Source organism: Andrographis paniculata, unplaced genomic scaffold (assembly GCF_009805555.1).
Source record: "Andrographis paniculata isolate CXL003 unplaced genomic scaffold, ASM980555v1 Contig78END, whole genome shotgun sequence".
Classification (NCBI taxonomy): Eukaryota; Viridiplantae; Streptophyta; class Magnoliopsida; order Lamiales; family Acanthaceae; genus Andrographis; species Andrographis paniculata.
The window spans coordinates 1865384-1879527 of NW_026137615.1; the positions used below are offsets into that span (position 1 = coordinate 1865384).

At 26.9% G+C, this 14144-nt stretch overlaps 1 protein-coding gene across 1 annotated transcript; it reads right to left on the reverse strand.

Moving 5' to 3' along the window:
- Positions 1-6927: 6927 nt before the first annotated feature.
- On the reverse strand, positions 6928-13663 carry LOC127239605 (uncharacterized). Its single transcript, XM_051257837.1, has 2 exons — positions 13428-13663; positions 6928-7289 (listed from the first exon to the last, which is right to left on the reverse strand). Exons 1-2 carry the CDS (start codon positions 13563-13565, stop codon positions 7140-7142), a joined length of 288 nt encoding a protein of 95 aa, XP_051113794.1. The 5' UTR covers positions 13566-13663; the 3' UTR covers positions 6928-7139.
- Between the last annotated feature and the right edge of the window lie 481 nt (positions 13664-14144).

Below are 14144 nucleotides of genomic sequence, written 5' to 3' on the forward strand. Positions count from 1 at the left end.
ATCATCAAAATAAAGAGCCTATACATAGGCTATACAAAATATACTCGATAGACTCAAATTTACGCAATCTAATCTATGAATAAGATCAAATCTAGATATAAATTTACTAAATCTAAAACTGAAATATCTCAACAGATTCAAAAAAAATATCATAATTTACTTCATTACTCTTATAAAAAATTGTGATTAATTTTGTAGATTATGGTTTTAATTTTTATCTCAGCATATAATCCATGCTAGTAAGCCCATCCCTAATTATAAAGAAATAACTTAGAATATAAAATTGGTATGTTTCTTTAAATATGCTTGGGTAAACTGTTTTTTAGTCTCGTAATTTGACACCCTTATCATTTTAGTCCCGTAAATGGAGCCTGTCACAAACAAGTCTTATAAGTAGAAAATTTTCGTTGTTTTAGTCCTCCGGCGCCGGAGACATCCGCGTGGCTTGCCGGAGGTCACGTGTCTGTCACCCGGCGGACACGTGGATTTTTATTTTTATTTTTAATTGGACCAAATAAAAAAATTAAAAAAGGCAAATAAATTTTAAAAAAAATAAAAATAAAATAAAATCCACATGTCCGCCAGGTCAACGAGACCTGGCGGACATGTGGCCTCCGGCGAGCCACGCGGGTGTCTCCGGCGCCGAAGGACTAAAACTGCGAAAAGTTTTCACTTACGAAACTAGTTTGTAACAGGCTCCACTTACGGAACTAAAATGATAAGGGGCCAGTTACGAAACTAAAAAAACATACTCAATATGTTTTTAGTGAGACAAAGCATGAAACTCCAAAGAAGCCTAGAAATGTGTCATATGAATGGTCCAAATGTTTATTTTATTTTATTTATTATATATATATATATATATAAATAAATGTTGAGGATTATTGTGATGATAAAAACAACCATTAGAGGAAGCAAACCATGTGCAAATACCTGATTATTAAACCAAACAATTTTGCTTCCATATATGACTATCAAGGGAAAGATTTGATATGTTTTGTTTGGCTCTAGCAACCTTTATGTGATTATTATTATTATTATTATTATTATTAAGAAAAATTTATTTTTTTTAAGTTCGTATGTGGGTCATTTATCATTTAAGAACCATAACTAAACATTGTATTTAATTAGTACCACAATTTAAAAAAAAAAAGAAAAAAGAAAAAAAACGGCAGAGTAAGTTCACAAGCGCTAGAGTTACTTCAATGGCACGCCGGAAATTACATAGACATATGTAAACAACATTTGAGAATAATTTCTGTCAATTTTTTTTAGTTGTTGAATTAATCCAATTTAAAATATAATTAAGTTTTAAAATAATTTTCAAATAGATGTCCACGTATCATCTACGAAATCTCCAACTTACCACGATATGTCACATTAGCAACTCCGATGTCTGAAGATCATTTTTCTCAAAAGTTTTTTAATTGTAAGATTAATCTAATAAAAAATTTAATTATGATTTTATAATAATAATGGGTCAGTACATAACTAAAAAATATTCTCCATTATTATTATTATTATTGTTATTAATTTTTTTCACTATTTATATAATTTTATATAAAACAATATGTATTTTCTAATTATAGAAAAATATTCTTATATATTCTTTCATTTATAATCTCCAATCTCACATTTATTTACAATTTTACTATTATAATTTGTATGTTAAATTTATCTAATTTTTTCTTTCACCTTATTAACTCATCAATTTTTATTTTTATTTTTATTTTTTCATATTACCCTTATATTAGGTTACAATCAATGTTTTTACAACAAATATAATAATATGTTTATTAAAATAAGTATTTAAACTCATATTAGTATATACTCCCTCCGTCTCAGATACCGTGTCTGCTACACTGTAGACACGGTATTTTAGGAGGGATGTAATTAGTAGATAATTAAGAATATATTAGTGAAAATAATTATCCTATAATATAAATAATTATAAATTAAGATTAAGATAAATAATTCGTTTAATTAAAATTAAAAAATTTAAAATGAGATTAAAGTGTGTAATTATATTCCAAAAAAGGAAAGTGACATGGTATGTGGGACGGACAGAAACGACAACGTGGATATGGTATCTGGGACGGAGGGAGTATTTCGTAGACAAAGAGATTATTATTATTACTATTCTTATTATTATTATTAGATAATTTGAGGATTAACAAGGTGTGTTTCTTTAAGATTTACATCTTAATTAGATTTGAAAGACTTTAAATTGAAATAATGATGAATGTGATATGAATATGTATTTAATTTATATTTTAAATAAAAAAAATAATTATTTTTTTAATATTTAAAATAAAAATAATTATTTAATTTAATATTTTTTATAAACACCTACTATTAATAAATAATGCTGTAGTACAAGACGAAAAGTCATTCTTTATGTAATATGTCTGTTACCAAACAGGCAGTACACATGGCCCCCCTTCAATATTAATTAAGCTCTTCTTCCACAATCCACATGGCCCCCCTTCAATATTACTAACTTGCATTTTCAACATATGCATATATATATATATATATATATATATTGATTATATATATCTTTACAGTGACGAAACCAGCAGTAAAATTTTACAGAGATAAAATATCAGTTTCTTTTTATTAATTCAATATTGTCTTTTTCGATTTTTTGGGGACAATCAGGTAAAAGAAGAAGAAGAATTAAAGAAAAATGTAACAAAATTACATAAAATTTAATGTTTTTTACTAAATAAAATAAAATAAAATTTAAAGGATAAAAGTGTAAATCTAACAATATGAGAAATTTCTTTTATTATTTTCTACACTATAAAATAAAAATTAGGGAGACAAATTAATAATAAAAAAATACATAAGTTTATTATTTTTTACACCGTAAGATTTTATTTTTAGGTTTTGTTTTGGAATAGTAAAATTTTGAATTAAAATAATAGTCTTATTCGTATAAATATATATTGATGTGATGTTTTGAATGTAAAATTAAATTTTAGTATAATATAATAAATAAATTATAAATATTTGATTTGATATACTCTCCCCATCCCAAAAATAAGTATCAATTTGCTTTCTGCACGTAATTTTAAAAATATTATTATTATATTGAGATATAGTAGGAATAAAGTAGAAATTACTAAAATAATCTTATTAGTATATGTGATATAAAGGTAATGACATTTGTGTAATATATTATAAGTTGTAAAGGTATTTGTAACGTTAGGTAGATAATACAGTTACTAAAAAAAAGAAATGAATACTTTGTTATGTGACGGACTAAAATGAAAAAATGGACACTTTGTTATGGGACGGAGGGAGTATATATATATATATATTGGAAAGTTGAAATATAAAACCAAGTATATATATATAAAATTATATGTATATATATACATACATATACATTTTAATATATTTTTTAAATACTCAAATTTTTATAAGTCCTTTTTCATTTTGTGAATTTGTATGCCAAAAAAATTTAATTATTTCCCTTTTTACATAAACACAATTTCTAAGTTTACTTTCTTTTTCTTCTTATTATTATTTTTTTTCTAAAGTTTCAGAATAGTATGATAATAACTAGGGATATTGATGTAATGTAAAAGAAAATATTGACATATATTAGTACTTATCCAATAATAATAATAATAATAATAATATTGACATATATTATACTAAAATTGTTGTTCCATCGTTTCAAAGTTTATTGTGTTTGTTTGGGGGTTATAGTTTTTGGGTTTGGATGCTTGAATAATAAAAAGTTGAATTTGAACAGTTGTTTGACGTGATATAAATAGAAATTGACGTGACGTTTTGAATGTAAAATAAATTTATAATACTCCCCCCGTCCCATTGAAAGGTTGTCATTTCATTTTCGTCCGTCCCAAAAAAGGTTACAATTTTCTAATTTAGTAATTGTACTACCTACCTAACATAATAAATACCCTTCCAACTTATACTATATTACACAAATTTCATTACTTTTATATTACACAATACTAATAGGGATATTTTTGTCTTTATTACTACAATACATTATAATACTAATATTCAAAAATCTATGAGTAAACGACAATCTTGCATTGGGACGGAGGGAGTTTAATATAAAAAAAAAAAATTAATTGTCTAATGTGATATCTTTGAGGGGAAAACAAAATTAAATAACAAAAACCAATGGTAAAACGACAAAAGAACAAAACATAAGGGTGTGTTTGTTTGGGGGTTTGGATTTTAAGTTGGGATTTGAATAGTAAAAATTTTGAATTTGAATAGTTGTATAATGTGATATAAATAGGTGTTAATGTGATATTTTGAATGTAAAATTGATTTTTAGTATAATATAAAAACTAAAAAATAGGTATTTGATTTAATATTTTATTTTTTTGTTTTTAATATTGTGTTAGTATCATGAGTGTATGTGTTAGGTAAAATATTAATCTTGTTGTAATATTATTATAGGATTAACTAATAAAAATATTAATTATATTTACTGTTAATCACTATTTTATATTTTGTATATAATATATATAATAGATAATATATATACCAATATGTAAATTGTGTGGGTGCGTGTGTATTAAATATAGGGATATAAGTATATATATGATATATATATATATGTATGTATATATGATATGTATGAATATGTGATATGTGATGATGATTGAGATATTTAGCGTTTTTAATGAGATAAGGAGCACGGCGAGACACAACGAGAGGAATAGATAGAATTTGATGCGTCTTATTTCATTCACTCATACCTATATTTATAGTGAATTTAAGATTCAACGAGTGGTAATGAAGTTGCCACAATGAATACACATACAACCTACGTCGACAGTAATAAACTGCATCCACCTAGTGTACACAGTAATAATAATGTGTATAACAAATCTTGATTTTTAGATAAATATCATTTTGAAGAAAAGTGTTCAAAATCTCGTATAGAAAAAAATATTAGAAAGATTTTATCATTTATAAAGATAAATAACAATTTTTATTTATATTATATTATATTTTATTTTATAACCAATTGATTTTGCGATTATTTACTTAATATTTTATTTGTTATCTAAATTTATTTTTACTTTTTTTTTGTCATCCAAATTCATTCATGTTTATCTTTTTAGTAAAAAATATCGTATTTTTTACTTTTTTTTTACCATAAAATTTCTTTTTTATTTTTATATATTTTTTTTAAAACTCGTTCTCAGCTAAATAAACATAAATTTACGGAATGAGTAGGTATAACAAATAGAGGATTCCCACCATATGTGGATGAGATCCTTAGCCCCCTACTCACTACATTCTATTCACGCCCCTCACCAAAATTGATATATATATATTATTTGTATGTATATATAATATATTCTCTTTGTATAATTTGTTCCCTTTAGTTTAGGCACGAGGTTTTAGATATTGTGTAATTAGTACGTAATTAATAAATATATTAGTAAAAATAATTATAAATTAAAATTAAGATTAATAAATAATTTAATTTAAATAAAAAATTAATAAATTATGAATTTTAAAATGTGATTAAAGTGTATAATTATATTTTCAAAAAATGAAAGGACAAATTACGTAAGACAGACAAAAATAGAAAGAATTGACAAATTAAATGGGACGAAAAAGAGTATTATATATCACATATATACATATTGTACTACATACACAGTTGTAGAGGATCCTCACCTTATGTGTTATCTCCCTGGTTTTTTTATCATGTTTTACTATTTTCAATTCTTTTTTTCTTTAAAAATATCAAATCAAATGAGTATTTATTTTTTATTTATTATACTAAGTAGTTTAATTTTTTTAAATTATTCATTCAAAGCTATTTGTGAGTCTTAATGCTGTAATTATATATCGGTCTTATTTATGCTACCATCCACTTTTATTTATCTTATTTTTTCTAGAATTTACATTGACATGCTATTTGTTTAATTATATTTTATTTGCTTATAATAATCCGTGCTATGAATAAGTATTTTAACAATAAATTATATGTTATTTTATTTAATTTTGTTAACTTCATTTTCTTGTAAATTAATAAAATTTAATATATAATAAATTATATATATTTTTACAAAAAATTAGAGTATGTTCATCAAACATATTTCTTCTACATATTTTTCGATTAAATTATAAAAAATACAATATATGCATATATTCATACAATATATATAGTTTATACATTCTATAGAAAAAAATTGGTGTTAAGTATTTATACAAGAACACACCCTAAGAGTCTAAATAAAAATTTTCAAGTTTTCTATCCTAAGTATTGGTGTTAAGTAATTGTTGTTGTGTGTGTGTTTTTTTTTTTTTTTTTTTTTTTTTTTGTCTTCTCCATATGCCTAATTATTAATTTGTCATGTGTACATATATTTGTATATTGATGAATTTAATCTTATAAATTGTAGTTATATATACTTCTAATCCTAAAAATTTACATGATCACATCTAAAAACATGACTAAAACTATAATAATTTCAAACTATCAGATGGAAATGTTGCCAAGTACAATGAAATGAGATGATAATCATACATATAAGATTGATTTGGCCCGATCAATATATAACAGGAAAGCAAACGTGCATACTTCTATACAACACTATACGGTATTGCTATATAGATGTTGTTCGATATAAAATCTGCACGGTTTATATATCGTACTGTACTGTATAAGTATATTCATTCGGTTGAAATCAATGGTATACTATATTGTATATTGTATTATCATATATTGTCAGAATATGTACTATATATTATATTATTTTGTGTTGCAAAATATGTAATGTTTGTTTGGCTTAAATGTGTTGATTGCTGATTTGACCCAATCTGCAGCACGAAAATTGATCGGTTATAAAACAAATACACATATTCCAATTCTACTTATATTTGTTTAATATATGCCTCATAAGATGCAACACATTGATGAAAATTGTTCTATATGTCGAATTCTTTGAATTATATGAAACGTATATAGCGAAAAAGAGCAGCTAACATCTGTAAACCTTTATCCCATAACTGAAAGACGATCGGGCTTCAATATACATTATGAGATGTTGCAAAAGATCTTGTGTAAATTATTAGGGTTTCATTACAATGAAAGATTTCTTGTGTCTTTATTTATGCATTGGAAGTCATGCTGCTGCAGGTGCTGCTTTGAAAATAAGAATATTTAGAGCCTCCATTGCAAAGTAAATGTATGTTCCTTCTGAATGTGTAAAGAAGCATCCAAAATTGGATCCAACCACACATTGCCATCCAGTCCCATGAGTCCTATCGAAATCCTGTCAATTTATAGCATGCATGGATTAGTAATAGATTTTGCTTTACATATATATATAATGTTAAGAAATTCTTGTAATTAACATTCAATACTCTTTCGTATTGAAATCTAATCATGTTCAATGTGAAAATAAGTAAATAATAAAACTTAAAACTATTACCATTTATTTATTTGAATAAAAAAAATCAATAAGTAAAATACCAATAATAATTTTCTAAGAAAAATAACTACAATTTTTGCACTAGACTACAAACCCAAAAGTATAGGCACACAAATTTGGTGTGTTTGATCTTCTATATGTTGGGTTATTTATAATTTTCTGATTCGATCCGATCCGATCTGAACCTTACCCGACCTGGTTGGATCTAAATCAAATATCACCTTTGTTGATTCTTGACTTATTATGTCTTTATTGGATTTTTCCGTTCATTCTCTTTCAAAATTCTCTATGTCAATTTTTATTTCTTCTATTGTGTAACTTTCCATGTCCCATATAGGAAGTGTGATAAAAAGATGGGCCATTGGCTCCTATAAATTGAGCCCCTTGGGTCCTATTTTAAGACATGACAACAAACCTTTTTTTTTAGTAACTAGAGAGTGAAATTGAGATTTGGTGAGTTGTTGTAAAGAGGATTTTACAATTTTTTTCCGTGCAAAATTGTAATAAATATTTTATTGGATTATCCCGTTTTGGGATCGTGGATGTAGGTCTGTTGTGAAATCGAATCACGTTAAATTCTCGTGTCTTGTTATTTAGCTTTATCTCTCTTTCCTTGTGTGTTTCCAACAAGTGGTATCAAAGCATGATCATTTTTTAGCGAAGTCTTAGCAAAGGGAGGAGAGAAGGAGCAAGAGGTATTTCGAGAGAAGTTGATGGCACGCTAGCAATTTAGGTTGCAGTTCCGCAGCGAGTTCCGGTAACACACAAGATTTCTGCCAGAAAGGTCGGTTCTGCCTGATTTAAGTTCCTGGCTTTAATTTTTAGCCTCAATTTATTTGGTTGTTGGAAGTGCTTTTTTATTGGAGAGTTATTAAGCACTATGTACACTACTTTGAAATATGAGGTTTCACTCTTTTATGGAAAGAGTGATTTTACTATGTGGCAAAACACAATTTAAGACTATTTTGTGCAGCAATGTCTTGATGTTGCCTTGGAAGATGCAAAGCCAGAAGGTATGAAAGAAGGTGATTGGAGTATGATTCGGAAAAAGGCTGTTAGCACGATTTGATTGTCACCCACACCACAGATAAAAGTTACCGTGTTGACGGAAACATCGCCGAAGAGGTTGTTGGATACTTTGGAGAGTAAATTTTCCAGGAAGACGTTGACTAATCCCCTGATTATGAAGATGGATCTATACTCTTTGAATAAGAGGAATGAGGTAATATAATTGACCATACTAACAAGTATAATGAGCTAGTATGTTGACTGTTGAATGCATGAGAGAAAATTAAATAGGAAGAGCAACATTGCTCTTGTTAGCTTCATTGCCCAAATCCTACAAGCCGTTGGTGCAATCAATGTTGGTTGGGAAAACTACATTGAAATTGAATGAAACGATAATGATTTTGAAGGAGAATGACAAGATAATGAGAAATGAAGACAAAGATAGTCAAATACTAGATGTGGGGGGTTCTGAAAGATAGAGGAAAATGAAGAGTGACCGTGGTAGAAGATCGAAATCTCAGCCGAGAGATTACAGCTATATTGAGTGTCATTATTGTGGAGAGCTTGGTCACATTCAAAATCACTATTGACTTTTTAAAGAAGACTTGAGAAGTCTGAGAAATTTGAAGGGTAAGTCGAAAGTTGAGAACTCCGCGAACGTGGTTAGTTATGAAGTTGATTTACTTCTTTTAAATACAAATCCTGTTGAGAATTTTAATTGGGTGATGGATTCTGCTGTCGATGTCCATATATGTAAAGATCAAACTTTATTTGATACTTTGCTTACAAAGAAAAATTTTGTCTATATCAATGTGGGGAATAAGATGAAGCAGCGAATTGAAGGTATTGGAAAAGTTCGCTTGAACCTCCAAAATGGTAATGTCAAAATAATTTTTAATGTGAGGTATGTGCCTACTGTTGGAGCTAATGTTATTTTATTGGGCGAGTTGGCTTCACATGGGTATAGATATGTTGGCACTAAAAATCTATGCAAAGTATAAAAGGGTGATAACTTGATTATGCAAGGGAGGAAGAAACAAAACAACATCTATTATCTAAATGGATGCGCCTTGCGAGTAAATGTGGATAACAACAATGATATGAAGAATCAGAAAATCGAAAAGATAGTTTGTTTTTCTGACATGGTGGAAATATGTGAGACTATAGGAAGAGTGAGGATTTATTGTGTAACTTCCCATGTCCCACATAGGAAGTGTGATAAAAAGATGGGGGCATTGGCTTCTATAAATTGAGCCCATTGGGTCCTATTTTAAGACATGACAACAAACATTTTTCTTTAGTAACTAGAGAGAGTGAAATTGAGATTTGGTGAGTTGTTGTAAGGAGGGTTTTACAATTTTTTCCGTTCAAAATTGTAATAAATATTTTAGTGGATTATCCCGTTTTGGGATCGTAGATGTAGGTCTATTGTGAAACCGAATTACGTTAAATTATCGTGTCTTGTTATTTAGCTTTATCTCTCTTCCCTTGTGTGTTCCCAACATCTTCATGGTCGATCGATAAAGTTTGTTTGTTTCTTATGCTCTTGGATTATCAATTTCTTCCTTGCCTATATATTTGTTGGTTTGAGCTATGGATTTTGGTGTGGACTAAGTGAGTAAAGAGATAAAATAGGGGATTAGTTTTTTTGTGTGTGTGCCTGTGTGTGAAACATCTTTGTGATGGTCTAGTTCGATCCAAAATCCCATTTTTCTTTATTAGATTAGTTTTGATTTGTTTGGTGCTTGCCCATATTGTTCCTTGTTCTGTCCCAAACACTATGTGTTCATTCAATCCTTTGTGAGTTAAGTTTTTGGGTTAGGGCTGTTTCGTGTTGAACCCAACGATTTTCTCTTTTTATAAGTGTTGACTCATAGAAAGACTTGGAGTTTTTGGCGGGAGAGTGGACTTTGATCTTAGTTAACTAAATCTCCTGATATTTTTTACAAATTTTCATAGCATTAATTTCTATTTCCTTTCAATTATCACTATTTTGATTTCATTTATTTATTTATCAGCTAATTTTCTAGTCTCTTGGTGAGAAATATTTGATTGCAAGAAAATTCGCAATACTATACTTTATCGGTATTCAACGTTTTACTGTTGTTGTGCAACCACATATTACCATGAGTTTGTTATGTGTTCGTTTAGTGTGAGAATATTCTACGAGTGACACTTTGATCTTGCTCCTAATAATAAATTAAATATTACTATACAACATTTAAATTGTACAAAGTTCTATTATTGTTCATCTTCATAAACTTTTATTTGTTAGATGACACTTTAATAACTTTGCTTCTTACAAAATATTTATAATTTAGCAACCCCAAAGTTCTAACAATTATAGATTTTCCTAACATTCATTCCAATTTTGTAAATATATTAGACTACTACAATAACCTTTTAATATTACTAATTTAATGTCACGACACAACATTAAGGGTTATTATATGTAGAAGTGACCTGACGGACATGTGGATTTTATTTTATTTTTTTAATTTTAAAAAAATTTATATTTAATTTTTTTTGCTTTTTTAATTTTTTTATTTGGTCTAATTGAAAAAAAAATTTAAAAAAATTTTAAAAAAATAAAATCCACATGTCCGCCAAGTGTTGCTGACCTGGGGGACACTTGACGGACACGTGGATTCCGGCGAACCACACGGGCGTCTCCGGCGCCGGAGGACTAAAACAATGAAAATTCTCTACTTATGGGACTAGTTTGCAACAGACTTCATTTACGGGACTAAAATAATAAGGGGTTCAGTTACGGAACACAAAAAACAGGTTATCCTTAATTTTTATGTTCGTTGGTGACTTTTTTGTGAAATTTTGCATGCGTTGAGAAATACTTTTAGAGTAAAGTGTTTGTAATATATTTATACGAAAAAATAATGTTAGTTGGTTCACTTTATGGTTTTGGACCAAGTGTTTTATAATATTGAGTACAAAAAATCTTATCAATAATATAAAAAATAATATTTTGATTCAATTGTCATTTTTTTAGTAGATAGAATATGTATATTGTATATATATGGTATGTGATGTGTATCTATTAGATTTTTTAACTAATATTTATTGAAAATTGTATCACAAAAAAAAAAGCTGGATGAACACACATAGTTTGGAATGTTTTAAATTTATCGGAGTTAAAAAATTACGTAAATATCAATTGTATATGCTAAAAGATATTATAGATTTAAATACTTAAATATGTTTTGGAAATATTTAAACATAGACAAAATTGGAATTAAAATAGTTTTTTCTTTATGTTATATAAATATGTATTGAATGTAATATTTTGTGTTGAAAACAAAATTAATGATGTAATGTTTTAAATAAAAGTAAAAATTGATAGATAATGTGTCAAAGAATCGATAAATGATTTATATTGCATTTTTAATTCCATGAAATAATAAATTTTAAATGAGAAAATGTAGTATTGTAAAAAATGAACAAATGTAATTTTATTTTTAGATGGTTTAGGATACAAGGTATTTGAATTTGAATTCTATGGATTTTTTTTCTCTATCTTTTACTATCCTAATGTACAATTTTTCTAAAAGATTTATTATATCTAACATTATCTTTTTAGTTAAAATATTATATTAAATAATTAATTTCACTTCAAAATTATGAAGAAACACACAAAGGGAAGAAAAAAAAATTAAAAAAAAAAAGGACAAGTTCAACAAAAAATATAATTTAGCATAACATTATTTATTTTATAGTTATGTTAATGTATCATATAGTACATTTAACACTTTATATATTTCCAATTTATAAGTTTATAATAGATTTAAAATATATACAATAGATATGAAAATTCATATTTCTATTTAAGAATGTGAAGAAAAATTGATGATATTTATTAAAATAGTTTTCGATGATTTTGACGTTCGCTTGTTTAACAATGACCGGTGGGACATCTGTTTTTCTTATCATTGTCTTTATATCAATGTTTAATTTTATATTTTTTCAAGGTCGTTATCTTTACTAGAGTTACAAAGATACAATCCCTTTTTATACGATGCTTTTTTATATGTATACATATATAATTGAGTCAATGAATTAAAAATAAAAAATAAAATAGAAGTAATGATCATTGACTATCTCTATATACATATAGAATGGAAATTAAAGATTTTCGACGCATAAAATAGAAGTGGTTTGTGAAGGTTAATTGATTAATTGATCAAATTCGGACATCAAAATTCAAAATTGAAAATATTAATCCTACTATTATTATTAATATTAGAAGACCGTAATTTAATCATGTAAGTTATCTATATATATATATAATTTGGAGATCATCAACGCGAGCGATCAAATCGAAAGAAGCAAAAATTAGTAACTTACAAATAAGAACATATGCTCGTACAAAATTATACATTCAACCTAAAAAAGTTTGGCTAGTTTTGACTTTTAAAATAAATTTTAAATAATATCATTTTGATATACATATATTTTTTTGGACCAATTTTTACCTATATTTTTTATTTGAATTATTTATATAAAGTACATAAAGAAGGATAAAAGAAAAAACAAAAAAAAAAATCAAAATTGCAATTCCATGGTATAAACAAGAGTAGATTATGTTTTGCCTAATCTGATTTTTTCTGTGAGAAAATAGTACTTCATCCGTCCGTTTCTAAAGGTTACATTTACCTTTTGCATCATTGTACTTAACATTAAAAATATTCTCATATTTGTATAATTTTTTGTACAAATGTCTTTCTATTAGTATTATAAAACACTAAATGAAGTATTTTTGCAATTTTTTCTTAATATTTAAAGATCAACACACATAAAGTAAATGAGACCTTAGAGCTGGACGGAGGTAGTATATATTTTTTTTAAAGAATCGTAGAAATTGCTTGTAAAGATTTTTTTTCTTAAAAAGAAAATCCTAATAACTTTGTAGATCAAATACATATATAGATAAAAACTCGGATTGAATTAAAATCGAACCTTTTTTATGTAGGCTGCGATGGAAGTGTAGTCGGAGACGTCGAAGATGTCGAGGGCTTGAGAGGCGGAGGCCATGGCATGAATCCGAATCTTCTCCGGCATGTCGCTTTCCATCACCTTAGCTTTCCCTTCCAACATTATATTCTTAGTTAATATCTGTTTATATCGAAAATTATTTAGAATCGACACAAACCCTATACAGCTCAACTTTTTTTAAGCAAACTTTTTTTGAGCTTTAAGCAGACGTGGTGTTGCTTTTATGATGTGTTCTTTGTTGTTTTTTTCTTAAAAAAATATATTTAAAAATAAAATAATAATAATAATAATAATAAAAATAATAAAAATGAGTTTGATATATAGAAGTGTTAGTGAAGGGCACCTCACCTCAGCTTTTGTTGTGTTCGGACAATTAAGCTAAGGATTGATTGATCAGTACAACGTGATGAATTATATATATATATATATATATTCTGAGGATAAAATAGAGGCCACAGCTGCATTATCACTATATTTTATTTATACATACATATATATATCTCTATATCTATATTTATATGTGTATTAGCGCGCAAATCCGTGCTACTCACGAAATTATCATATTTAAGTTTAATTATTATACTCCCTCCGTCCCTCCCAAAGCTTCTTGTTGGGAGTTGACACGGGAATTAAGGAATAATAGTATTTAATTGAAAGTGGGTATAAAATATAATATAAAAG

Coding starts and splice junctions, on each gene's coding strand:
- LOC127239605 (XM_051257837.1), bottom strand. CDS start 13,565: ATGTTGGAAGGGAAAGCTAAGGTGATGGAAAGCGACATGCCGGAGAAG. Junction 7,290..13,427: donor TCGCAGCCTACATAAAAAAG/GTTCGATTTTAA, acceptor ATAAATTGACAG/GATTTCGATAGGACTCATGG.